Source organism: Platichthys flesus, chromosome 11 (genome assembly GCF_949316205.1).
Source record: "Platichthys flesus chromosome 11, fPlaFle2.1, whole genome shotgun sequence".
Lineage (NCBI taxonomy): Eukaryota > Metazoa > Chordata > Actinopteri > Pleuronectiformes > Pleuronectidae > Platichthys > Platichthys flesus.
The window spans coordinates 14,531,812-14,559,206 of NC_084955.1; the positions used below are offsets into that span (position 1 = coordinate 14,531,812).

General features: G+C 42.3%; 2 protein-coding genes across 4 annotated transcripts; both read right to left on the minus strand.

Moving 5' to 3' along the window:
* Positions 1–11: 11 nt before the first annotated feature.
* On the minus strand, positions 12–6,529 carry macc1 (MET transcriptional regulator MACC1). Of its 3 annotated transcripts, none has more exons than XM_062399171.1 (5): positions 6,417–6,529; positions 4,767–4,889; positions 2,626–4,673; positions 2,065–2,253; positions 12–1,985 (listed from the first exon to the last, which is right to left on the minus strand). In XM_062399171.1, the coding sequence occupies exons 2-5, from the start codon at positions 4,879–4,881 to the stop codon at positions 1,782–1,784; spliced, it is 2,556 nt and encodes an 851-aa protein (XP_062255155.1). In that variant the 5' UTR covers positions 4,882–4,889; positions 6,417–6,529; the 3' UTR covers positions 12–1,781. The 3 variants fall into 3 exon arrangements, with proteins under 3 accessions (XP_062255155.1, XP_062255156.1, XP_062255154.1); XM_062399172.1 differs by having other exon boundaries at positions 6,318–6,529; XM_062399170.1 differs by lacking the exon at positions 6,417–6,529 and having other exon boundaries at positions 4,767–4,899.
* Positions 6,530–13,112: 6,583 nt separating this feature from the next.
* On the minus strand, positions 13,113–15,505 carry sp8b (sp8 transcription factor b). Its single transcript, XM_062399410.1, has one exon. The coding sequence runs from the start codon at positions 15,473–15,475 to the stop codon at positions 14,171–14,173; it is 1,305 nt and encodes a 434-aa protein (XP_062255394.1). The 5' UTR covers positions 15,476–15,505; the 3' UTR covers positions 13,113–14,170.
* Between the last annotated feature and the right edge of the window lie 11,890 nt (positions 15,506–27,395).

Consider the following 27,395-nt stretch of genomic DNA (forward strand, 5'->3'; position numbering starts at 1 on the left):
AGACAAATGTCACAGAGGCTGAAATGTATTAAAATACGATTTTATAACAAATATAGTGATTCACCTGCACAGGTTTTAATGACAGTTGGATAAGTTCAATGTAGCTGCTTTATTTAATATCATCTTAAGTAAGATATCTTAATGCAAGTTATATTTATTTGTATCCCATGTAATACATCTCCATTTCAGTATCAACATCAATCTTAGTCTTTACTTCCAGTGACTTCAGGCACAGTGAACCCTAATTACTCTAAATACTGACATCTCCATTTGGCAATAAAAACACGGGGCTAAAAAACAATATATAATTTTCACATTGTACACCCCATGAAATTATCTGCTTTACATATATATATATATATATTTATAATTTTACATGATTGTATAAAAATAACAAATACACTCAAACAGAACACAACAATAGTTTATCACACATGCACAGTAAATCACCATCTTTACAGTTTGTTTACTGGCGTCAGGGAAACTTAAAAAGCGTGTTTCACTTTGGAAGAACATTGTCACCTTGAACACAAAACTACAGTAAATATTTATCTTAGTCAATGTATTGCAACCTATGAGCTTGTTAGTCAGCAACAGTGTTCACAGTGTGTATTGGGTTTCTGACTTTGAATACATGTGGTGCAGAAGGCTAGTGCTTGCGGCTCCCTCTCGTACTGTAATCAGCGTGACGTGTTTCGTGAGGTCACAGTGGCCTTGACCTATAACTATCAACATCAAATCCTTCATGAGTAAGGGACAGACATGTGGACGTACATAAGTATGGAGAGACAGGTCTAAAACCCAATAACACTCTGAAGAACTTAGGTTTACTTATAGCCAAAGACGTGTTTTGTGAGGTCACAGTGAACTTGACCTGCGATCTCCAAATTTTAACCATCATTATATTTAGCCACCGTTCAAGCGGATGTTTGTGCCAGATGTAATAAAATCCCCTTGTTTAGATACAATGGAACAGATTCAGCACAGCGGCATGAAACAATTCTGATATCGAGAGAAAGGTTGATAACGTGTAACAGTCACGAAAAGTAACTCATGGTTCCCTACTTTTAAAATTGTAACGATCGAACAACCAACAATTGTTAAGTTTGACTGGAGAGTGAACCAAACTTCTTAACAAAACTGTTTACATTACTGTAACAGTTGATTTCATAATGTATTGGCACAATGTGTTGAGAGGCTCACACATTAGCTTTCACTTAACTGACAAGCAAAGTAGCTTTATGGTTAGCTAGCTAGCTAATGTGGCATGTGCTTTGACGATTGTCAGAGGAAAGTAGAATATTGGGAGATTGTTCATTATTCTAGCGTGCAATGAATGAATGATGCCTGACATTCAATCTGTAACGTTACGAGCTGTACTGACAAAATACCCAGGATGCACTGCCGATTTAAGTTTAAGCAGGAGAGCATTCCCAAACACTGAGAATGATCTGCCAAAAATAATACATTGGTACAGTAAGGTGGACAAATGCCTTAATATTCATCTGATTGCGAGATGAAATGAAGTTCCTTCACAGCTCAAGTGTGAACTCATCGAGTGAGGTCTGGAGATTTAGTGCAAGAACCTGACTGAATTTACATCAGTTATATCGAATGCTTTTTGAAGACAAAACACAAACACAAAGCTGTGACAGACAACACAGAGATTTGAGTAACATCTTCATCAAATCCTTTCAGCAGTGTAACAGGAAACCTATCTGTCTCTGTTTTCCAAAGTGCGTTGAGGTTGACGTCATCACCAGAGTCCATTTGCAGAAGGTTTAGCTCTTTGGGTACGCAGCGGCTCGAAAGAGATCCAGACAGTTTGCTGTGATGAGGGCACCGGTCAGCTGCCTCCACTGTCTGGTGGCGGGGTTTTTCATTTTGTCCAACACCAGGTGCAGATCCTGGATCATGTCCCTGTAGCTGTCTCCATAGTTCCGACTCCAGGAGTACAGAAAGTCATAGGCCGGCTTCCACATTGACTGCAACAGAGCAGGGGGTAGTTAAGTGACACGTACAATAAAAAACGTGGATCACATTCAATGTATACATTACACTAACCTGGGCACCGACTTCTCCACTCTTCCCTCGATGTGGGGATTCGTAGCCGGCGATCTGAGCACTGGAGAGTTTCCCCATCTTCTCAGCGAGCTCCCGCCACCGGGCCCCGAGCTCCACGGCAGTGGACAGGATGACAGTGTTCTGAATGAGCTGAGCCACCAGCTTCATAGCGTCCATCTTAAGCAGGCCCTGGGATGAAAAACACAGAAATGCTCATAGAAATGCATGGAGAACACATGAAATCAGAACATAAGGGCTGTGGAATTGTTATAGCATGAGTGGATACTGTGTGTGTGTGTGTGTGCCAATTATTCTGGGAGTATACTGTGCTTGAATACACATCAAATAATTCATGACATCTACGTCTGTCTGTGGCTCAAACATCTCCAGAACCTTTTATCTTATCGGCCTATCACTTGGCATGTGTATTGTTAAGGGCTCAAGGAAGTTCAGTGTAGAATTTTGGGCAATTTGGACATCTGATAAGTTCAATATAAATAAACCTTGAATAAAAAGACAACCAGCGCTCAGTACAGCGGTGGCTGGTACTCATCTACTCACCACCATTAGTTCATGCAAAAACTTTCTGCTCTTCTCTGCGTGACAGTCTTCCTTCAGCTTCTCCAGAACACACGCCACCTTATCATCCTCGGATTCAGCGTGCCGCCGTGTGATGGTGTCCAACGACAGGTTGCTGTACCCTAAAGCATCGGCTAAACCCCTCCAGCTGGTGATGTGCTCAGTGACCAGTGTCTGGATGGAGGAGTACATGTAGGTGAGCTTCTTGAAGGGCAACGTCATGTTGTCCAGGAGCACCTCTGGGTAGACCTTGATGCCGATGAAGTCAATCACCTGGTCTCTGGTTATGAGCTTGACGTTCTTGCAGTGAATCAAACCAGTCCTACCGCGCAGAAATCCGATATACCACTCTTTTACTTTCGAGTTGCCCACTGACCTGACGGTTTCTTTGGAGAGAAGGGCCATGGTGTCGCCCTTGAAGTACTCCAGTAGGTAGTCCACACGTGGCTGACGGAGGACTGACTTTAGAGCGACACCGTACCACTGCAGGTTCACAGGTTTGTTTTTGAATTTGGGGAGATCTGGAACCCTCTCCTCAGGGATATTCGCTATTTCAGGTCGCTTTTCCAGCTTCCTCGACAACCGCTTTTCTAATCGCATGGGCGGTGCGGGAGGGGACTGCACCTGGAATTGTGCAAGAGTCGCAGTGTTCGATTCCTTCACTTGTAGATCTAATTCAAAGGGAGACATTTCTGAATTACCAGCACAGGATAATGCAACAGGCAGTTTCAAAACCGAGCCTATTTTGAGCTGACTCTGTCTCACTTCTTTCAGTTTGTCCTCAGGTTTGATTTTAAACGATGAGCCCGATGAGCCCTTGATGTTCACTCTGACACGCAGGTCGCTCACTTTGTCGGGTTTAAACTGATGCTTTCCCCACAGCTGCAGCACAAGCGGAGGCGGGTTTTTGTTGCCTCGACATATATCTGAAAATGGAAGCTTTGGTGGAACGTTCTCATGACAGCAAACCACTATTACTACTTTGAATGATGGATGAATGTACCTGGGACCATACACTGCCACAGTGATTTGCCGGTCAAGGTAATCCCACACCGACAAAGCGGGCGACTGAATTGCAGAGGCCTCTGCGACTGCAATCACATAAAAATGTGTCTTCAGGTTCTGGAGCTTCATCTGCATCATGTTCTTGTAAATGTAACAGTCGTCCACTTTTAGATAAGGCCCATCTCTTTTGTTGGACAACATTCCGACCACGGTGGCCATCACTTGACTTGACGAGTCACTTTTCACCTCTCCGGACAGTTTCACCTCCAGAGAGATGCATGTCTTTGTGTTGATGTTGGTGAGAACCACCTCCAAAGGCAGGCTCATGGTTGTCATGTAGTTGTTGTTAAGTCCAGGAGGAGGGTCTAGCATTGCTTTCAACGTAACTTCCTGTACTTCTCCAGGAGGAACGTGGCCCTCTGGGATATGCATGCTTACACCTGAGTCCGGTAATTGTACCGTGCCTCCGGCATGGCCGATCCTGCAGATAACCTGAAAACCGGTGGCCTGGGTCTGAGCCCATCCGGGGCTCTGGCTCATCAGATTTAAGTCTAGGCACGAGCGGGTTAGCTGCCTGTGGCTCAGCCAGGCCATCTTATAGGCCTCTCTGTCATTCTTCAGCCACTCAAAGTCCGGGTTCAGTACTGGTGCAGGCGGTTGGAAGCTGTCCTCCCGTTTGGGCACTTTTCTCTCCAGATCATCCAGGATGTCAGAAGCACTCCTCCATCTCCCGGATCTATTGGTGACTTTGTGTTTGTTATGCAAAAAGTTCCCCACGTTGCCCTCATCTGACGACGTGCTGAAGGCGTCATCGTTATTTGTGTCCTGGTGTTTTTCTTGGTCTCCTTTTACATCTGATGTGTTGCAAATGTGTTTGTCTGTGCTGCCGTGCACGATGTCATCTAAGAACGGGTTTGATGCAGACAGTTTGTTCCAGAAGGGATTGTTTGTCTGAGATGATTGAGCGACTTCTGGCTGTAGAAGCGACCACTCTGAGTTCTGCAGGACTCGTGCCACATGCCCACCTGTGATAAAAATAGTTTGGTTCTGTTAAAAGTACAAATATACTGGGATATGAGCTTTAGAGCAACACCAGCTTGTGTTTCTGAGGGATTTACCATTCAGGTTGTTGCTTGTTGATGTATTGTCACCCAGGTCAATCAGTGTCCCCTCAGATTTACTCCGCATGAGACTACCGACCCGACGGAAGGACGTTATTCTTCCAGATGCCATATTTACATCTGTAAACATCAAAGCAATGTAGTTATGATTAATGCTTATTTCGCCTTTTACTAATCTAAACATTACTTTATTCTAGGACTGGGCAATAACACAATAACAATAATTATTGCTACATACTTTTCATGAATAGCAACATAACATGCACTGAGGGGGTAGAACAGATAACTGGTCAACTTACAGATTTGTAAAATGTTTTACCATATTTATTAATATAACTCATCTAGAGATTAAACAATTAGTAAATTAATCTATTACATAATCACATTAATCCACAATATCTTCTTAAATAGATAGACAGACAGACAGACAGACAGACAGACAGACAGACAGACAGACAGACAGATATTAATCCTATGTAAGAATACTAATAACAAATCACAATATGTCAAATGGGACTTTTGGCAACTGATGGCCTTTTTTATTTCCGAATAATCAATCAAGAAACTAATTGGTAGATTCATTGATCACAGTAATAGTTCGGTGGAGCCCTGAACACATATGTAAGCAGACATATATTCTGAAAGCCTGTGACACATGACCTCAACACATCCCTGCACAACAATGAGACATGGGAGCAAAGTTATGTTGTTACTGTCTCGGCTACGTTTCCCTTCAGCACAGTCGAGCCTCAGGGTTTCTGCAGGTCTCCTCTCTGAGTGTGTGTGTGTGTGTGTGCGTGTGTGCATAAGTGTGTGTGTGTGTCACAGAAAACTGTTCCAAATGCAGAATAAAGCCTGAACTCTTCAGCCTGTCACTGGTTTGTGTAAAAGGACACAACCCATTCATGACTTGTCACAGTGAGTCAGTCATTAATAATGTGGTCTCTTACACCAGTGCACAAAAACAGGTTGGTCTTGTCAGGCCTATGACACAGTGTAGTCAGCTCTCCAAGCACGGCTTGCCAAAATAAAAGTGGCTACTGTAAAGCTGACAGTGAAATAGTCTGTCCTGGTGAAACTGTGCACGGTAGACTTAACTTTGTGGGTCTACTGTATCTCCTGTAGTGTCGTACAAACAGGTTTCACAATTCTGATTTAATCAGTAGTTAATATTCTGAAGTAAATCTTACATTCATTTATTCCTCTGAAGATCCATGCAAGGGCAGATTAGATGTAACCTGTTTTAAATCATTGCTTTAAACATACAGGGAAGTCTTGTAATGTCTGTCTAAATTGGTCTTAATGGAGGATGTTTGTTTTTAATATTTTCTATTATGTTATCTTTCTTCTCCTTGTTTTGTTTTTAACTGTGTTGTTTAGTTCTCATGAACTTTGTTAAGCATTTAGTGACCTTGTCTAATAACAATTGTAGAAATAAAGTTGTATTATCAGTTATTATCATATACGCAAAACTCTCAGCACAGATTTAGACATTACGATCTTTACAAGCTTTAGCTACAGGTGTGTGTTAATACACTGCGTACTTACATATTAATAAAGTACACTCTTCTCAGAGTACTTCCTATTCATAAGAGTCCAACAATCCGGATTAAACACGAGACAAAAGCAGACGAAGTGTGATCTCACCGTCGGCGTGAGATTGTGTGTAGTTTTCCTCCGGCGCGTTGACAGTTGAAGAAACCAGTCCTCTGTCATTCACTGAGTATCTCCGGGCTTCACCTCCTCACGTTTCTGTGTTTGCTCCCCGACACGGAGCATCTCGGGACTGGTAGTTTTACTCGACCCAGGCAGCCCCTTCTGGAGGAGTGGCCTCGCCGGCTTGGCAGACTACAACTCCCACAATGCAGCAGCCGTGTTTGCGCAGGTGGCAGGTTAGCCCCCACCTGAAACCAAGTGATACTACATGCGGGTTTCGACAGGAGCTGATAAGCGTGTTGCTTGCTGCCAGCTGCTAACTGCTAGCTGCTACAAGCACGAGAAACAGAGGGTGATTCACACGGTTAGCATTTAGCATCAAAACACAAAGCTAAAGTTATTTAAATCGACACAACATTGGGAGATTTTGGTTTTTATTTGATGATTGCAATACGTTGTTGTGGTGTATTAACGAGACGGATAAAACAAAACGAAGCCCTGCAGCCATGCTGGTCCCTCTGATATTGGTTATAATTGCCTTTGTTGGTTATTTATTGATTTCCCTGTTTGCTATTATCACTGCAGCTGTTTATCCTGTGTCGATCAAAGCCCACGCGAACAGAGAGGTTGACAGATCTCGTCAAGGACAAGAGTCTGACTATCTCACTGAACAGGTTGTGTACACATCTGCTGTGAGGAGAGACTGAATAGATCACTAACTGAGCCTGTTGGCGTCATATTTGATCCTTGGGGAGGGAGAGGAAACCAATATTCTGACCCTATAGCACATTATAGTGAATAAACAGTTATAACCAGATGTTTACTATCTATCATTTCAGAGGTTTTCCACAGGATCTTAATAAGCCTAAAATTCAATAATTTGAATTTTACATCCTTGGAATTCTTATATTCGTTAAACTATTTTGTACTAGATCTTACATTTGTTTAGGTAGATCTTACTTATTTATATAAGCTTTGGCACTTTGGAGTTATGTGTGTGTGTGTGTTGTGGTCCCGACAACATGGAACTGATAACTGATAGTCTACAAACACCCTGGTCAGAAATGATCCCTCTCTGTTTGACTGTGAGAAAGACCATGGATGACATTACCTATTATTTTAGATATTATGAGTGAGTGTACAATTATGGGACATTCTTCATATTTTCCATACTTGACGTTGGTCTTAAAATGCTTTTATTATGGTCATAATTGAACTTCATAAGACCTGCAGAAACCCTCTTTCAAAGTTATTGTGTTTCTTGAATGCAAGCTCTGGTATTCAAAAGAGTTGCTCCTAAGGAATGTCACTAAGCACCTCTGAGTAGATTATGAATTTTCGTGTAACAAATATGGTCAGTGGCTGCAGCAGTCTGGGGTTTAGCAGGACGAATTAACAGGACTGCAAAAGAGCAAGTTCTTGCTATTGAACATGATATCCCATTAAATGACAAATCTATTTACCCGTAGCTGGATTTCCTTCTGCCACTTGCATAGTGCCCTGTGCTGGGCCTTCATGCACAAGGTTTTTGTTAACCTTGTAAATATGAAAAGGACAAACCCTGCATACTTCACATAGTCGGTCAGTTAAGAATTATCCTTACAGTCTGATAACTCCGTGGCGAGTGTCAATAGACATCACTGAGCATGTTCTGCTCTCTTGTGGCCACTTATGAGAATGTAGATCACCCAAGGAAACGGACACAGTCACCATTCTTCTTACAAATCCAAAGAAATGGTCACAACTAACAATAAACTGTTTGTACAATAAAGTGTTGGCTGTGGATCTAAAGCTTTAGCGTATTCATCTGTGCCATAAAAACAAATGTGTTTACAAGCTACTCGTTTCTGAGAAACGTTTGCTTAAAACTACTTGACTTATAGTAGACAACTGTTGTATAGTTTGACAAAAGGAGAATAGGTAATTAAAAGTACTAGCACCAAATTATGTTAGTTAAGAAAAATGTACTGTAATGGCACATTGTTGTTTTAATGAAAAACTTGTTTTTAATAAATGTTTGTTTGAGCAGGAAAAACACAGATAATAAAATGATGACTGAATTCTGTTGATCTGCTTCGGATCCAGACTCCCTGTGTTGAGCTTTCTGAGTCACTGTCTCATGGTCTTGAACAGCCCCATTATTAAAACTATTAATAAGTGTGGTTTTTATAGTATGACAAGCCAAAATATCTGCTAATAAAAAGGCCTTTTATCAGGGTAAAGTGTTGATTTAGTCATAGTTCTAATAAGTCTTTTCTATCTGCAACACCATTCACAGAATAAGAATTAGGCACTTTATGTATTTATTTATTACACATTTATATCAGATAATATTATGAATATGTCTTGTATCAGCCAGTTTTACCCTCACCAGGGTTTCCAATACCGTTTAAATCTTCCATTTACAGTAATCTGACAAACTCTATGCAAATCCTTTAAAAACCCTGACCAACAAAACACAACAATAATACTGTTTCCCTGAGAAACTGACATTTTATATATATATACATATTTTTACAAGTAAATGGAATTTAATGCTCAAAGTAAGAGATGGTGGCTGCAGTTTATATTTTACACCACTTGGTGGCGCCGTTCCTCTATCGTTAAATCGGCAGAGAACTCAGTGTGTAGTGTAGTGTAGTGTGCAGTTGTATTATTACTCATGAGAGTGGGTTGAGGTTTTATTTTTCACCAATCCAACAATTGAGCAGATCTGCAGAACTGTTGCACAGAGACCAAACTGGAGCTGTTGTTTAAAACGTTCACCACTGATGAAATTTACTTAGCAATTGATACGAAATGTTAAAACAAGCTTGTACTTAGCTGCCAGGAAGCTTTTTGATCAGCAAACAATTATGTGATTCTAAGTAACGTTTCAATGTACAATGTACAGTAACAAAAAATCCTTTCCAGTTGATATTTCATTTCCAAATACTTATTTTCATTATCGCTTAATCTCTAATTTTTTTTAATTATTAGTCAATCTATCGTTGGAACCAGAAGATTAGAAAATGGTGAAGAATGTCGATCACGGTTTCTCAAAGATGGTTCCCTAAAATGTCTCTTTATTTGTGCGCATAACATCCAAAACCAATAGATGTACAATTCCTAATAATGTAAAGCAAGGAAAAGCAGAAAACTCCATAGTTGAAAAGCTTGAACCATCAAATCGTTGATATTTTGCTAGAAAATTAATTTTAAATTGTGATATTTGATGTCACAGATCTTCCACTATATATTGTTGTATGGCATCTCTTGTCTGAGTCTGATGGAGAAGCTTAACACCTGAACTGTTATGGCAATAGACACAGTGAAAGCTCCCTTAACCTTCTTGAATCTTTATTGTGATGTTTGTCACTTCCTGTTGTCTTTTTTGATAAACTTCTGAGAAATTGTAGAAAAACCATGGTTGCATCCAGGACTATCATATTATGTATTTTGATCTCAAATTCTGGTTCATTTGACTCTTGAGGAATTTGTTTGACACTGATATCACAAGAGACACAAGTACATGGTGTTTCCCTCCCTTTCATTGCAGACCTTCGTTTTCAGGCAGCAAAAATGTTCATTTTGATTCTGCTGTGGACCTCAACTTATTGCTTATTGATTTTGTAGACATTGATGTAATGAAGTCATTAAAACAGATGCTACAATTCCTGCAAACCTACAGAGCTTTTTCTACAATGAGCCTGAATCTGTGCGGGTTCCACTCAGTTAGACAGGTGAAACCCGGCCTGTGACATAAATGGATTGAAATGGCTGAAAGCTTTGTGTGAGGGCACCCCTGTCAGTGTTGCACCAATTACTGCTAATTATTTTGACTAAACTCTGAACCTTATCAAATTGCCGTTCACCGGAGATTGGCTGGTTTGATGACAATGACAGTGCGGTCGGGTTTTTAACCACAAAATTGACCACAGATGCATCATGGGTGAGATGTATGACCACAACACCGTGATTTGCAGGTAGAGCAAGGAAATCCATTATCCCTCTTCATATTTGTAGTTCAGCAGAATATACCTCAACACCACTGATGCATCTAAATTTCTATATCCAGCAGAGAATAATAATATTTGTCTTTTTTGTTTTTTAGATGACTGTGTTACAGCTGGATCTGGCTGCTGCCACATTGTCCCCTGACTGTGGCTGTTACTGTGGCCTTCATCCACAGTTGGCAGCTCGTCCTCCTCGTCCTCCTCATCCTGGCGTCCTTGCTCTTCCTCTTTGAGGCCTGTTTTATTCAAATGAGGGCAGCGGCGGGACATTCCTCATGGACCATGTGATGTTGAAGCAGTGAGAGAAGGTACGAATAACATGACAACAAAGAGCCATGCAGTCTGACACAAGAGGCCAAAAATAACATTGTCTATATATAACGGTTAATATTTGCCTGATTATACTAGTAATAAAGAGAAAACTTGACTGTATAGTTATGTTTTGCCCTCCGGCCTATTTGTGGGAGTATATCTACTGCGATGAATTATAACTGTCTTGTGACAATCAGAGCGCAGCAAAGAACAACCTCAAGCCTGTAAGTACAAGGAAACCAACAAAATATTTTGAGTTTAATATCTGTTTGTATTTAATTTAGTTTTTGTGAATAGTAAAAGTGAAGTGGTCCAAGGGGCTTTTATCTGTCTACTGCCATCAACTGAACTGCATTATCTTAATGTCTCTTGAAACGATCCTAAATATCAGAGAAAGCAAATGTGGAATTACCTCACTCAACGCCATTTTTAAAACTTTGACTGATTTTCTTGGAGCATTTCCTGTTAAACTTCATGGATCATCGCAGACACATATACGAAGGTGGATCAGGGTGTTTATGTGTATAATTCATGTAAGAAGATGCATTTAAAAGGGAAACTAATTGTTTAATATTTCATCATGGGGATTTTTTTTAGTAACTAATAATTTTGTCACATATGATCCAAAATTGAAATGTCCCAGTGGGTGATTCAGGCCCTGTTATAATACACATAACCCGAAATGTCTCATGTGTTCTTATCTAAAGTTACATTTGTTCAAATCAAAGCCTCAACTTTTAGACTAAGTCCTGAACAGACATTTAAAAGTATAAACATTATTTGGTGCTGAGAGGTTTCCTGAAATAACTCGCATAAACTTTTTAAGCGACACATAATACCCTCAAAGCACAAGTTGCTTAGGACAAGTGGATGAAAAGCAGGGTTTTAAACTGCAATTGGTTGAGCGGCTGAGCGCTAGATGGCGCTACAAGGCTGTGCGTAAAAAGCTGTCTCACAGAAGTTTGAAAAATACTGGTTTTAGTTCACTTCTAACTGGGAGCTCATAAAACAAAAACACAAAGTATCCCTAACATGTTAAAACATAAATAGATAAAGAAACGATCCTATATGTCTTTATATTTTTCTTCTAACGGAGTTAAAATGATCCATCCATGGCGCTTCAGGACGCAAGGCACCGTATCACTGCATGCGTACATCTGTTGAGTCAAAACCCGCAGAGATAAGGAGGAAATAATTTAGATCAGTTAAACTTTATCAGTGTTATCTCTATTGGGATCTCGATTGCAAGTGATAGAAAATACAAGCTGGTTGCACAAAAGGAAAAAGGCCGAGCTGAGTAGGTTGATATCAAAACGCAAATAATAAAGATAAAAAAAATACTGTTGAAGTTATTATTCGAATGAATTAAATAAACACATGTTATGTCTAAATGTGTTGTAGCCCAGTTTGTAAATGCTCACCGCCACATTTTTTATTCCAGTAATAAGAAAGTGATTTCCTCGAACTTCTGCTCAGGTCAGACGAAGCGCAGCCTTAAGGGGAAAAGGATATTCTTCAAGTTATACAATTTCACTTTCCACACTAATTGTTTTTTTTACCCCTTTTTAATCATTTACAGACTTGTGTCAATAATATAAATAGTAGTTTAGTGTTAATACTCATCCTGCTGCACACTTTGTGACAACACAATTTAAAATGAACAAACTCCAGCCTGATTGGGTAGAATGTCCAGCGAGTAACGGGTTTGATTAAAAAACATTTGTGGTTTGTAATTTTGTAGAATAATGAGCAAACATAATTTAAGATCAAAAATATATATACTAAACTCGGTGATTCACCTTTGCACTTATTCTAAATTATAGTGATATTTATCCTAACACACCGTCATTGGGGATTACTAAAGCAGCGGGTTAACACAGGTGGACGGGTAGTTTAGTTTGCGTTGGCCTCAGAGAAATCCGAAGTTTTATATTCACGCCCAATTGAAGATCAGACGTTACGGAAGAATAACGCGATTCAACCCTTAATTTAAATTTGTGCAACAGATGATTTTCTTCCCTTGTTTTTTTAAAGCAGGTTCTCCATTTAATTGCTTGATTGTATTTGTCCTTAATATCTCGATTAAACCAATCTACATGTATATGGGTGAGGCCTTCCTGTTGCTGGAGGCCCTTTTCCTCCTCGGCCTGAAGAACCTGTAAAAACCAGGAGCTGAACGGAGATTAAAGAAAAAACTCGACATCTACAATATTTCAATTTTAAAACAGTAAATAAATGTCCAAGAATATACGATGAAGTTCCTGGTCTGCCGGGGGAGGGAGGGGAAATATGTTATCGACTCAACAATCAAATAAAGTGAGTCGATCAACTGCTTCTGAATTCAGACTGACTTTATTGAGTGGCTTCCATAAAAAGCCATTCTCGGAGGAGAGAAAAAATATCATTGTAAAATTAAAGTCACTTTACAACATGCTTACTTAAATTAAAATGAGTGGGTAAACAGTAAATGATTTCAAAACCTTACAAATAAATTCAAAGTGCGCCTAATGATAGACCCCTAAATACAAGAAAACTCGTGGTTAAATATAACTCCCCACAAATACATTTTCATATCATGTCAAAGAAAAATCCAAGTACATATTCCGTATATTTTCAAATATTTACTAGAGTCCATATACAACTAGAAATACCTATACAAAATCGTCTCCTGGACAAATACATTACTCACCTTTACATCGGGCTGTAATTATTCTAACCTACATGTCTCATTCTATACAACACGTTTGAAGAGAAGTGTAAGTGTAACCTCGACTGGCCTACTTACAAATTTAGAGAGCACACTGTATAGGCTGTGGAGTGCACAGCGATATATGACAACCTTATAAACCTACAACTGCTCCTCCATTATGGGATCAGACGGACATAATGAAAACCAGTACCGTCCCACATCTTACCACACTCCACAGGTATGTGTTCCTACCGAGCAGTCCGTCCACAGGGGACACAACAAACTAATTCTCACTGCCCGATAATAAAGTGCCAGAGTTTGGTTCAACAATATGAATGACAGCAGTTACACAACTTTGCAGGGCCTACATTTTTCACAGCAGTGTTTTTCTAATATTGTGTTTCTCACGTCGACCGAACAGTACAGAGTGAGGATTAGGATGCAGGGAAGTTGGACTTGTGTCTCCCTGGCCCAGTGTGCCCACAGTCACTCGATTACACTTTCACACCGCAGATGTATTAATGAGAAGTTTCTGGTGGCAACAGCTATGAAATAATGCAGTTAGTATAGTCTTAAACACTTGGAAAACAGTCACAGAAACGCATAGGCCTAGTTTCTCATTAAATGACAACACCCAGGGTGAAGCTTTTGCGCATACACCAAAGTATGTCCACTCCCGTGTCCTCGGGGACGAGTCCAACTCGGCCACTTTGCTGTTTCACAGTTTCTGACTTCACTGGGGGGAGTTTTTAGAGGCCGTTCATGCCCACTCCCTGGGTGGACTCAGGTGGGTGCAACAGGTCGGGGGAATGGCACGGGGGGCTCCCCGGCGCGCTGTGCTCGCTGTCGGTGTCGCTCCCCCTCTTCCCTCCGCTGCCCCCGGAGCCAGAGCCGGCGGATCCCCCGGCGCTGTGAGTTTTTACATGTTTACTCAGGTGATCGCTCCGCATAAATCTCTTGTTGCACACCGGGCAGGCGAATCTCTTCTCCCCGGTGTGTGTGCGTAAGTGTCGCTGGAGCTCGTCGGAGCGCGTAAACCTCTTCCCGCAAAAGAGCCAGTTGCACACAAACGGCCTCTCGCCGGTGTGCCACCTCAAATGCGCCTTGAGGTGCGACGTTTTCCCGTAAACCTTCCCACAGCCGGGGATGTGACAGCTGTGGAGGCCCTTTCTCCGGAGGCTGGCGCCCGCCGGTCCTAGTCTCTCCGCCTCCTGGCAGTTTGGACAGTCGCAGGTGGCTCTGCCCGAGTACCGGCGGGCAGATGACCTCGGGGACCCCGCTAAAGATGCAGGTGGACCCCCGGAGAGCATGGTCCCCCCTGCCCCGGCTAATGGAGAGGGGCTTGTGTCCGGATAAGAGGATAACACCGGCTTGTAACCGTCCATCAGGTGCTGGCCGCTTGTCAACAGGTGTGGAGAGGGACTTGAACTGAACGCAGAGTGACTTAACGTGGAGTAATCAGAATTATATCCGCCCAGGGGAGAGTGCAAGGAAGTCTGGAGTCCACCGGAATGTAAGGACGACTGAAGTGCTGCTCCATTAGGGTTCTGAACATCAATCCATCCCGCTCCCACGTCCCACCACGCCGAGGCTCCGGTGGTCCCGACGTCACCGGTGGGGATGCCGGGATGGGACGACTTGAACCAGGAGTCGTAGGGATGCGCGACGCTCATCCTCGGATAGATGCCCTGCAAACTGTCCACCGAGGTGTGCACCTTGGAGATGAAGACCGGCTGGTGGCTGGACTCCTGGGAGCCGCTGGAGACGGACGCTTGGAAAACAGAGTAATCGTTTCCAAAGTGGGCCCCGGGCGAGCTGCCTGACGTGAGGGAAAAGGCGCTGGATCCACCGGAGCTGTTGGTGGCGAAAGAGTCCGAGATGCCGGCTCCGTTGCGGGACACCCCGAACCCGGACAGGCCGGACCCGAGGCTGCAGCTGCTCGCGGTGGCTCTTTTCCACGGATGGAAGCCTTTCCCAAAGGACGAGGAATTATCCGAAATAGCCGAAGGCGAAGGGCTCGGACTCCCTATTTTGTTGCATGTTGCAGCCAACATGGCTAAAGGAGTCGATCCTAACCTCGGCTCCTCCTGGAAGGGACAAGAAAAAGCTGTAAGTGACAGGGTCAGTCCAACAAGTTTTACGGGTTCATCACAGACACACTTCACCTCCGAGGAGTCGCTCGGAGCGGGAACGCGCGGAGCACTAAATAAATCATGTTTCCTCACAAAGTCTAGAAAATCATAAGATGGTGAACACTTCCTACCTGGACGAACAGAAAGCGGACAAACGCGACACACAGCGCCTACAAACGCACGCCAGACAAGACACCACGGGAAACATGCGTGTTTTCCTGCACCGGCGTGAACTTCTTATCGCGTGTACACCGCAGCCTCGAACACGAACCGCTCGCAGGGAATAAAACAACCGACGAACTGGCTTCGCTGCTGCAGGCTGCGTTCTGCAAGTTTAATCCCCCCCCTTAGCCGGACAATGACAAGAACTAATTAAACCCGCAAGAAAAGTCCTTTTTAGAACTCACCCCTAGAAGTGAAGTTGCCATCCCACAAAAAAACCACTGCCCTCCTCAGAGGATCTTTTTATATTTATGAATCACAGCGCCGGGTTTTTTTCTTCTTTTTTTTTTTTTTTTTAGAGGTGTGCAATACAATGACGCGTTCCGCCCATTCTTCCACAATTGCGGGCTCCTCTCCGGCTTTGAAGTGGCGCTGTGACACGGGCGACCAATCAGCGGCTCTGTCCCCGCGCCGCCGCCGCACACTCACCGTGAGGTCATCAGCAGAGCGCCTCAGACATCAGCTCCACACCCACCCACCGCCCCCTCCATCATATAAGACAGCGGAAGGAAGGTAGAGTTAAATGAGAGTGAATTAGGAAGGAGGAATTAAGGGGCCACTTATTGAAATTTTTCCTCTTTTTTTTTTTACAGAACATCACATTCCATAAATTTAGAGACAAGAGGGAGGAGGAGAAGGAGGTGGAGGAGGAGAGAGGGAGGGAGGGGGGTTGATGATCATGTGTCTCCAGGGTGATGGTAAATAACATTAGTAATAATGAAATAAATAAAAACAGGCACCACCAAAAAGCCAAACTCACTTAAAAGTATTCTTCTTTAGCATTTAGCATCTTCGATGTCTTAAATTCCTGTCAACATGAAGAGAGTTTTTATTTGAACTCTTCTCCTCAAAAAACGGAAAGCAAACTTTATGTGGCCTTACACCTATTCCACATTTGTATTAAAAACCTGCTCAGCTGTTTTAATTAGCAATTTCACAATCCACAAAATGACCTTATTCCCACCATTTCTTACATCTTGCTCCTATTTGAAACAATATTCTCTCACCGCAGGCACAAGTTACTCCGCTGAATTCTCTTTTGAAAAAACTCCTTAAAGAGTTAATATACACAAACTATTACACAACATATAAAGGCTACATTGTTCTGGTCGCGGGCCCATATTACCCTGTGCACCAACTTTCACATTACTTTAATTGTGTTCAATTATCTTGACAGTTTTGATTAAAAACTTGTAGATGGTGCATTCCGCAGGAGGATGATTCGTTTTTATTACGCGCTGTGTTTGTCATGAGGCAGACGAGGATGAGGAGGATGAAGAGTTAGTGTGGGTGGGCAATATGGGCTATATTGGCCCCGGGGGAGAAAAAAAATCAGCCTTATAAAAATTAGAAAATTCAAAAATGTAGATTTCTTTTAGGTCTTATTGGCAATATAGATAGTGTTGTTGCGGCACGTTAACTGTGACTATTTATTAGAGTGTAGCGTGTCAGGCTGAAAATGAAATGATAAGCTGGTTATATTGAATAGGTTCATCACTTTGCCCGCTGACATTTGTTAAATCCATAGAGGAAGCTGCTGTTACATAATAAGAAGTTGTGCGTAAAAGCAGCGTTGAACCCTGCGACTGTCCCTGTGTGTGTGTGTGTGTGTGCATGCGTGTGCGCGCCATTAGCATGCAGTGCGCATGGACGCATACATTTCATTTGAATTTCAAATTTAATAACGCAGGAGGTTTTTTAATCATCCGCAGTTTTATTTGTTTGATATTAACATGCTTATTGACCGGGTCCGTTGACCAGCGTGGTCATTACAGGACAGGGAAAAGTTAATTAAAACGACCAGGGATTATTCATCACATCATCTGCCTAACCCGTGTCGCTTCCTTTATTACACAGCGTGATCGATGGACTATCTGATTAATTCTTGTGTTTCTAGGATTGGACAACAGCTTTTTTTGGATTAATTTGCGCTGTACTGCCTTCAGCTGCAGAAGGAGTAAAAAAAAAAAGGAGAACAGACGAAATCGTGCACGTTTTACATGTAGTTATATTAATTATGACCCTTTTAGCACATGTGGTATTTAATTTAGAAATAAAGAAACGTTTTAAACAATTTACCCGCATGGAGCAATTAAACGGATAATTCAATGTTTATATTTATTTTTGAATGATTCAGCTCTTTTGCGCATCAAGTGCAATTGTTTTAGGAAAATGAGACAATCCCAATGAGCCATTAATGCAGGTAGCCTATAAAAGCAGGGGCAGATGGAAGATAACATGAAAACACACACACACACACACGCACACACACACACACTCTCTCTCTCTCGCTCACACACACACACACACATTGATTGACGCCGTATCGATCCGTATCGTCGCTCGTTAATTGTTTTATTTCCCCAAAAACGGATCAGTCGCACAACATGGCCCCACGTCATGTTGCAGTGAATGAAATGTGACACGGTGAGAATAAAAAGCAACGTACCGTGCCGCTCGACTCCGCAGTGCACTGACTGACCCTCGACGTTTGCTCTCAGCAGAATAAAAACACATCTCCGTGCAGCCGCTCGCGCTCAGGACCAGAGGGATGTTATATTCTCAGCCCTGCTGGGATTAAGTTGGGAATAATCCAGCAACCTCCTCTTTTCACCATACACTCCCATAAAGACGCTCACGTTATTTATTCAAACGGAATTTAAAACTTATATTTCAGAGGACACATGGCTTCCCGTGTCCTTCCTTCCTGTTCATTCTATATTATGATTTTCTTTTTTTTTTTTTGGGGGGGGGGGGGGGGGAGGAGGGTGGAGGGGCATTTGCAGATCATCAGTGTATCTGTGCTGCAGCTACAGGGGACATGTTGGCCTCTGGTGACAAATTACCAAGTGATCATACCAGCAAAACTGATGTCAGAGGTCAGTTTGATAACCCCCCCCCCCCCCCCCCCCCCCTCCATCTCCCTTGCTGCTGAAGCCTCACAGCGACAGGAGATATTTAATCCACATCACTTTCAGAATCTGATAATCGTATTTATTCTGAGCGCACCACTTTTCTTTTTCTTTATTTTTTTTAAAAACCCTCCTTTGTGGCCTGTTGCGCTCAGCCGCCATGCAGCCAGAGGGGGAGAGAGAGGGTCGGTGCGAGTTCAGATGGAGCATGTGCACAGGTTGTTCTTATCGGGCGGCTGTAACTGTAAGCCGCACCGAACAGATGTCCCCATTGAAGGCTTTCTTCTCCTACGCACATGGGCTATATTACCATCATGAAATCAAACTCAAAACCTGTCCCTTTCGCCACCATAATGACCGAGTTATTCTGGGCCGCTGAGCACGAACAAAGTGTGCTCAATATTGCGTGCTGCAGAATCACTGCGCTCACACAGGAGACCGGGGGAGAAAGGAGTCAGGCCCTGAGATGCAGAGAGGACTATACTTTTTTTTTTTTTTTTTTTATGTGGAGGTTTACAAAGCCACTCGATTTAGTACGAGAGGGCCTTCTCCTCTTCACGGGTTTTCCTGCAGGAAGACCGTGAGATGGAGGTAATCACTTGTGGCTTTACCACAGCAATTAGAAGACTGAGATGTGGTTTAGGCTGCACACTCATAAATATATATTTTCTCAACAATAAAAAAAAGGTTTACATTATTAAAATGCTGGTACTAATTTATAGCAATAATGTATTATTGCAGTTTATCCTGAAGTAAATTTAGTAGATATATATGTAGATATTTAGATAAATAGATAGATAGATAGATAGATAGATAGAAAGATGTGCAGATAGATACAAATTGTCCCAACAGATGCTATGAAAATATGCAATACATGCATATGTAGATACATAGATAGATTTATGGATGTTGACCCAGCAGGGGCTATGAAACTGCATGCAATAGATAGATAGCATGATAGATAGATGGAAAGATGGGCAGATAGATGAAAATGGTCCCAACAGATGCTATGAAACTATGTGAGATAGATAGATAGATAGATAGATAGATAGATAGATAGATAGATAGATAGATAGCAACTGTCTGAGCAGACACTGTGTAACTGTACGCACTAAAGTGTGCAGAGCTCGGTCTGCTGCTTGTTGTTTCTCTATTCACCAGGAGGTTGGAAGAGAGCAGATGTCCGTCTGCACGGTGAGCTGCCAAGTGGGTCCGGAGCGGGAGCAGGGGCAGCCACAGACACAAGGGCCCAAATGGTGAGACAAAAGATGCGCAGGAAGCCCCTCTCCGCCTGGGTGAGCCGCAGAGAGAGTCTCCCCTTCTCTGCCAGCCTGCAGAGACACTCACCACACGAGCCAGAGTGGTGGCAGCAGAGCCATGTGTTAACGGCTGGGATGCACTGGTAGCACCACCACCACCAACAACAACACTCAAGGTTGCACAAACATAAACACACACACACGCATATGCAGGAATGTCCACGTATACATATATACAAGCACGGCCATCCCGTCCTCCACTGCCATTAGTTCACCTGCACATAAATGCCCTCGGTAAATATATTTCTATCTATCGCTATCGCTCGCTCTATCTCTTTCTGTATATCTATCTCTTTCTTTATCTCTATCTATCTATCTCAATATCTCTATCTCTTTATCTCCCTTTTATCTCTACATCTATATCTCTCTGTTTGTATCTCCCTATCTCTATCTATATTAGTATCCCTATATCTACTTATATCCCTCTCGATAACTCTATCTCTATTTAACTCTGTATAACTGTCTCTCTGTCGATATAAATCTCTCCCTCTCTCTGTCTCTCTCTCCATCTCTCTCTCTCTCGCTATATCTCAGTATGTTGTTTGACTCAGAGACATGGCATTATTTATTTTTTTCCTTTGCCCATGAGGTCATGAAAAGTGGGTGAAAAGGCCCCGAAAGCGTTCCAAGCACAGGTGTGCAGCGTGACCAGTACTGAAGGGGTGCACTGAACCATAAACAATGATATAAATGTCTGGCAAATAAAATGGCTAGTTAACAATCTTTTGACTGCTCTAACCTCTGAGCTTTTGTCGGGTATCGATCAGCCAGCTGTTCCTGGCTTTGTCTGGAGAAGCCTCTGGTTCCTCCTGGGATGAATAGAGTGAGAGCGAGCCGCCGGGTTACTTTGCTTTTCAAGTTGTGTCTCTTTGCAGCAAAACATCAAAACGAGACATAGTAAATCACCACTGGTAAATTAAAATATATATGTGAAATCTCATCAGATAAAATCGGAACAATTGCAAGTCGGGCTGTGTAGAGTCTTTAATTTAAAGTTGATTTATTCAACAACTCTGATCACTGGCTTCTTTGTTCACAGTCCCTACATTGCCAGTTTACATGGAAACCATGTAAATGGTAATTTGGATGGACATAATTTGTCTCCCTATATTAAGATAATTGTATGTTAAATAAGGAACATCCGCCGAATTGCAGTGGGTCTTATCACGCATATATGTCAGGGCAGGGCGCTAATGACCTGTCTCAGCGCCTGTCAGTCACAGCCCGGCTGACAGCAGCAGCACTGACAGTCAGGACTTTTTATTCCAGGTTGTATCGTAGCTCTTGCTGTAGCCCTCCTGCCAGTGTTAGATCCCACTGTCATGTGTGTGGATTGTTTGCTCTCCTCTCACCAAAAGACTGTCTGACCACTACTAAAATAAGAATTTAAATAATTTATTTTAGAAATTGTTGGGTGGCCCCTGTTGAATGTTGCGGTCTGTTTTCCCCCAGGCTACTTGTTTGCCTGGAGGTGATGGATTACAGTGTTTCAAACACAGGCTGCTTATGATAAACAGAGACAACAGTGTATTTTGCCGCCATTTGGCTCGAGCGCTTCTTCTGTGGGCCATGAGGTCTTCTTATTGACTTTCACTGAGCCCAACATTGCACTTTGTCAGTATGAGCGGCAGTCTAAGAGACAGGCGGGCGAGGCAGTCATACAAAGTGAAGTACTTAGGATTAGCCCTGGCTCTTCAAGTTTCAGTAATTATCCTCCTGGAGGCATTCTTGCTGTGTTGGATAATAATGGAATCCGGGTGCACGCCTGTCACCTCTCAAGTGTGGGTGGAGGAAGCCAACGAGAGGCGCAGGACAGAGAAATGTTTGCTTTTCTGTTATGTCATCCGAGGAGCACAAGAGTAAGGCAAACTCGAATTGTTCCCTGAGCACAAGGGAAGCCGCACGACAACATTGATTCAACATGCTAAACACAACTTGAATCTTTTTCCTCTGAGGATGTGATAATGATGTTCTCCTGAGTTGATCATGTGTTTTTAGATCCTGTGTAATTAACCATGTGTCAGGGATGTGTTCTTTTGATAAACAATTCTGTTGAAACACACAGTTGCATCATTTATTGAGTGTGATTGGCGTTGATTACATTTGCAAGCTGCTCAAATGCATCATCCTTTGCATGTAGGAAGGAAAACTATGTATTTTTTTCCCAACCTGACTTGTTGCCTGCGTTTAGCCGTCACGTTATCATTAAAGTTTCATTCAAGTGCATGTTGGAATAACAGAAAGGTCCTTCTACCCAGCAGAGAAAACACAATGCTTTAATTAAGAGTCAGTCCGATTTCCCAGAGGGGAGATTGTCTTCTTCCATTAACTTAGTTTATCATACAATAAAGAGGTTGCCTTGTCCTTCCCTACCCAGACAATTGGTTTTAATCAGCCCGCGAGCCTTTCATGGCTGATAATTTATGCTAAATTGACAAGGGTGGAGGATATCACAGAAAATCATTATGACAGGGCTCAGGTCACTGCCTGTCACCATCTTGTTTTATCCTGTCCATCGAGCTCACAGACAACAAGGAAATTCAGAAAAGAATAGAGAAAAGGAAAAAAAAAAGAAGTGTGATTGAAATATTAGCCCCAGAGACGGCTCATCTTCGTCATGTCAAAGTATTGGACACAGGCTGTCACTTTAAAGATTATAGGCCTGTTTAGAATTAAGATATGCTCAAAATCCGCAGAGGAAACAACAGGTTACCACTGAAAAGGGTAGCAACTATCCGTTTGTTAAAATACCAAATTATATATTGGATTACTTCTATAAAATACAATAATATCATGTAAAAGACAAATAAATGTGTGTTTTTTTAAAGTGGAACCGCAACAAACGGTCCCAAAAATGTCCGTTTTTACTTTGCTCTTTAAGTGCAGCCTGTGCAAGCGAGAAAGTACAAATTGTGATTTGAAGTAAGAGGGGGTGGGGATGAGGGTGGGGGTGGGATGGGGCGGGGGGGGGGGGGGGGGGGCAGGATGAGCACGAGGAGGAAGCCGGGACACACTTCTCGCCTTGCAATTTAATCACTGTATACCCAGGGAAGTATTGACAGTTGTCCTGTGGAAGCTATTAAAGTTGCTGTCCAAGGTTAAATGAAATTGCAGTTTATCAAGGCAGCATTGAGAAAATAAGGGAATCTGTTCATGGCCGTTGATTAATGTGGAGCGTGATCAACACAAGGGGTTCATTAAGCTATACATCACCAGGGTAATTTAACATGTCATCGCGCCTGCTATCGCTCCCCTTCACACATTTTGTGCATTGTGTACGTTCGGTAGACACTCGTGTGTGTGCGTGTTGAAATCATAGACTTCTGACCTCACGTTTTGAGACTTGGATGTGCCTGCACGCCTTTGTTTTTTACATGATCAAACTTAAAAGAAAAATGCAAAAATATCTCCAGGGACTCCCATTAGACGGATCAATCACGGTGTACGAGGGTTCAATACAAATGTGGCATGATGTATTTTAATTCCCGAGCCTGTTTTCCAATGAGTTCAGCCTTATGGCGTTTGCTGCAGAATCAGAACAAATCACGTTTCGCTGTTTACTCAAATCAGACATGAACCCGTAATCTCCCTTCATCCCAATCATTGTCTCATGTTATCCCTTCATCAGCCGACTGTTCACCTCCTCACATCCCGGCTCGGGTCCCTTGTAGTTGAACAGCAGCTGACAAGCATACATAGAGGTATGCTAATCAGGCCTGGGACCTGGAGCGGTGTTTTCTATTTTTTTTTTTTGCCTGGTGGATTTGTTTACTGGTGGATAATTGATGGTGCTTGAGGGACAGGCGTGAGTCGGACATGAATCACGGGCGACATGGCTCATGATAAGGAGCTGAAAGTCGCCTGTAATTAAGCCGGGCACTAGAGACCAATTGTTTGCGGAATGATTTGGTTGGGGCTAATTGACACTAATTGTTTAATCAGATTTTCTTCCCCGACCATACTACGAGCAAGAGGGCTCTCGCAGCACTTCATCCAACAATGAGGAGGGAGACGCCAAATCCATGATGTCAGCTTGTAGGGGAGGGCGGGGGTGGGGGGGTTGGGGGGGCGATGGCTGGTGTTTATGATGTCTTATCACGCGAGTTATCATATGACAACAATACACATACACATGCATTTTAGCCATTTGTTACTCTTTATCTCTCGTGCATCCCTTCATACAGGAACCGATGTCACTCTCACTATGATAAACTATTACAGCCAATGGGAAACACAAGATTGACGGCTCTCCAGCAGCTCTTTATGGTGACACCACCCAAAAGTATCTCAGGATGAAGAGTAGTTGATTGATCTTGTGTGCACAGTTACCAGATACTGTTCTATAACTGCAGTGGTGTTGATGAGCTGTTGAGCAGAGCAGATTTATGACATCTGGAGGAGGCTCATAAATTAGCGCAGCAATACCCACGGTCCTCCCACACCGACTACAGGAAGTGTCCCGTTCACTGTACGCTGGCTATTCGGCTGGTTTCGCACTCTCGTCGCGGCACAGACCAAATTACCTCGCCGTGCGTACTGTAGGGAGGCCATTTTGGAAGAAAGGGGGATAATTGGTTTTTAATATCTGTAAAACTTGATGAGTGTGGGTCAGCATCAGCGGCTCGAAAAGAAATTCACGGCTCATTTACCAGAACTGTTACAGTAAAATGACTTCAGATGGCTCACGCACTGGAGTTTAACATTTGGTAAACCCAGTTCCAGCTGTTGTTTACTGGTGAACTTGTGATGATTGGAGTAATGGTGTAAATCAAATTCTGCTCTTAGTCATTTTACCTGATATTGTTCCTCCTGTTCCTTGTGTGGTTGCTTTCGGTGATATAGCTACACACAATTTGTTTAAGTTTGCTTTAATTAAATGCAACTTTCTTTTTTCTCCATTTTGCACTTCAGGCGCTTTCTCTGATTTTACTTTGTAAGTAATAAAGATAGCAAACATCAATATTCAAGACATAAACGGTGTCTAAATAAACACACAATAAAGCACATGTAAGCAAATAATTGCATTGGCAGAACACTTAATTGCTGCGTTTCATCATCAACACTCATTTATTGTAAGTCGAGGCCGCGGCACACGCGAGGAGCTGTTTTAGTAAGATTAAATGATAAAGTGGAGCAGATAATTAGAGACAAGTCTTCCTTCTCGATCTGATTAAATCCAGCGAGTCTGAGTAACGAGCTGCTGATGGCGGCAGCTGAACGCGCGAACATGAGATCTAACATCATTACATTTAACGGCAATTAAACCTGTAGCTTTTTTAATTAACACAAACTATGATGGGAAATTAATGGTTATTACTAGGGAGCCAGCGGAGGGGAACAGCGGCTGCTTCCCTCATTTAATGTACACGGCAATGAGCAGTGGGAAAAAACCTGACTGTCCTGAGGGGGACACTTACAGCTGGTCATGGGGTCAAACTGCAAGATGTAGTCATATAGACTTCTTACAATATTCATCCAATTTGTGGTTGATGCATTTGGTCTGATGTAGTTCATGAAATGACAAATAAAACCAAGAGATCATTTGACCACATAAAAGAGAAGCGGGGGTGCTGAGGGCCGTCCCTCAAGATGCAGGGATGGATTAATAAAGGATCAGTTCACAAAAAATATCCTTTATCACTTACAACTATAAAAAACAACTTGCCATTGGTTTGCCTTGGGTTTTATTTTATGTTTTCAACCCTGTCCCCTGATTTGTACGTCTGTTTGTCAGCGGGGTTACAAAAAAACTGCTGAGCGGATTTCACAAATACTTGATGGAAGGACGAGACATGAGGTGGATCTGGACAAATAAGAAGATGCAGGATTTTATCACTTTCTTTAGTGTTGTGAGAGAGAGCAGTTTAGGCATTTAACCTGATTTCTCAGAGAATTCATGGCTCTTGATGAAAAACCAGGCATGTTAAGGGGACCTATATCAATGTGTGTTATATTTGGTGGCAGCTCTATTGACTGCTGGGCCTTGGCTAAGCTATGCACTGTATTGAGTGCTGTTCTAGTTTGTCCAAGTTCTGAGATACAAGCTACAGGCGTGTGTTTAGTCAAAGAAAATGATGAACCAGTCTTTTAACATCTCGTATATGTTCAGCTGGCCCAAATGAAATTTGTGTTCAGATCCGATTTAGGTTTAATTTGATTTATCAATTACTATATTTTGATGATGAGCTTGAATTGAACATTGAATAAAATTTAAGGAGAGTCATTTTTTATTAAATGCTAAAATTACCTTTAAGACCCAAATGATCTGTTATTAGCACAGCGTTCTTCCCATGAGATGCAAGTTGGAAACGTTCTTTTAATAGTAATGTTTTTTAGTGTCACACATTATTCACATTACAATTAGCATTCATCTTGTCTGTGTCCTTCTTCAATAAAATGTTCTGATTTATTGTGGAAGGCTGCCTTTACTTTGTGCTAATAATTGGATGCTATTGAAAGGATGAGTTTCATTGATTTTTGTGGATGACTGGGAGCATCACTGGCCCAGACCATAGATTGTCAGCAAGGTCTGTGTTGAGCTGGGATCGATGCCGGTGAATCTTCCCCTCTGGTTTTTATTTACTTCTGTCTCCATTGATTGAAACATGCAATAGTTCAGGGGCTATTATCACACTGACGCTAAGTTTCTCTGTCTGCCCGTTGAAATAGCTCCCTCTGTTCCCCTGCAATATCTCACTCCAGCAAGTGCTCCCATCTTTCCCTTTCTAACTAATGAGTTAAGAGTATTGCTATGACCTGTAAGCATCAATCATGGAGAAAGAGGGAGACAGTGACTAACTGCACCAGCAGGAGAGGGACGAAATGAAAGTGTACAATAAAAGAAACATTTAGCCCGTTGTAGAAGCTGAAATAAACAATAACAGAAATGAAGGTAATCGTGGCATGATTGCTGGCGAGTCGATTTACGCTTAATCGTCTCATGTATGCAGAAGAAACTGGAACTGTCCTATCAATTTAATGGAGGGCGACTTATAATGTGACTTGAGACTTAGGACGTGTGAAACTGGAGACACAGACACTGGAACTTTTTGGTTCACTCATTGTGAATTCATTGGTGTGCTCTTAATCCAATTCAGGGCTCTTGAATTCCCATTCAACTGTTAAAATTAAACTTCCTTCAAATGGATAACTTGCCCAATCGGCCTTGTAGTGGCTGCCTCGCCAGATTGTTTCCACAATACAACATAGAGATGGCCCGGTGTAAGTGGTCCGTCCTGCGTTTACATATCTTATTCCCTGACAAGAACGGCTAGAAAGGTCAGCGTCCTATCCAACTGGGACTCTCATGATTGAATGTAATCAGTATATACTTGTTATTCTGAGTGCCCGGGCCTTTCTTTTATTTGCTGGCCCAGAAGTTAATTTCCC

Coding starts and splice junctions, on each gene's coding strand:
- macc1 (XM_062399170.1), bottom strand. CDS start 4,899: ATGTTTACAGATGTAAATATGGCATCTGGAAGAATAACGTCCTTCCGT. Junction 4,674..4,766: donor AACAAGCAACAACCTGAATG/GTAAATCCCTCA, acceptor TTTTTATCACAG/GTGGGCATGTGGCACGAGTC. Junction 1,986..2,064: donor GTGGAGAAGTCGGTGCCCAG/GTTAGTGTAATG, acceptor GCTCTGTTGCAG/TCAATGTGGAAGCCGGCCTA.
- sp8b (XM_062399410.1), bottom strand. CDS start 15,475: ATGTTGGCTGCAACATGCAACAAAATAGGGAGTCCGAGCCCTTCGCCT.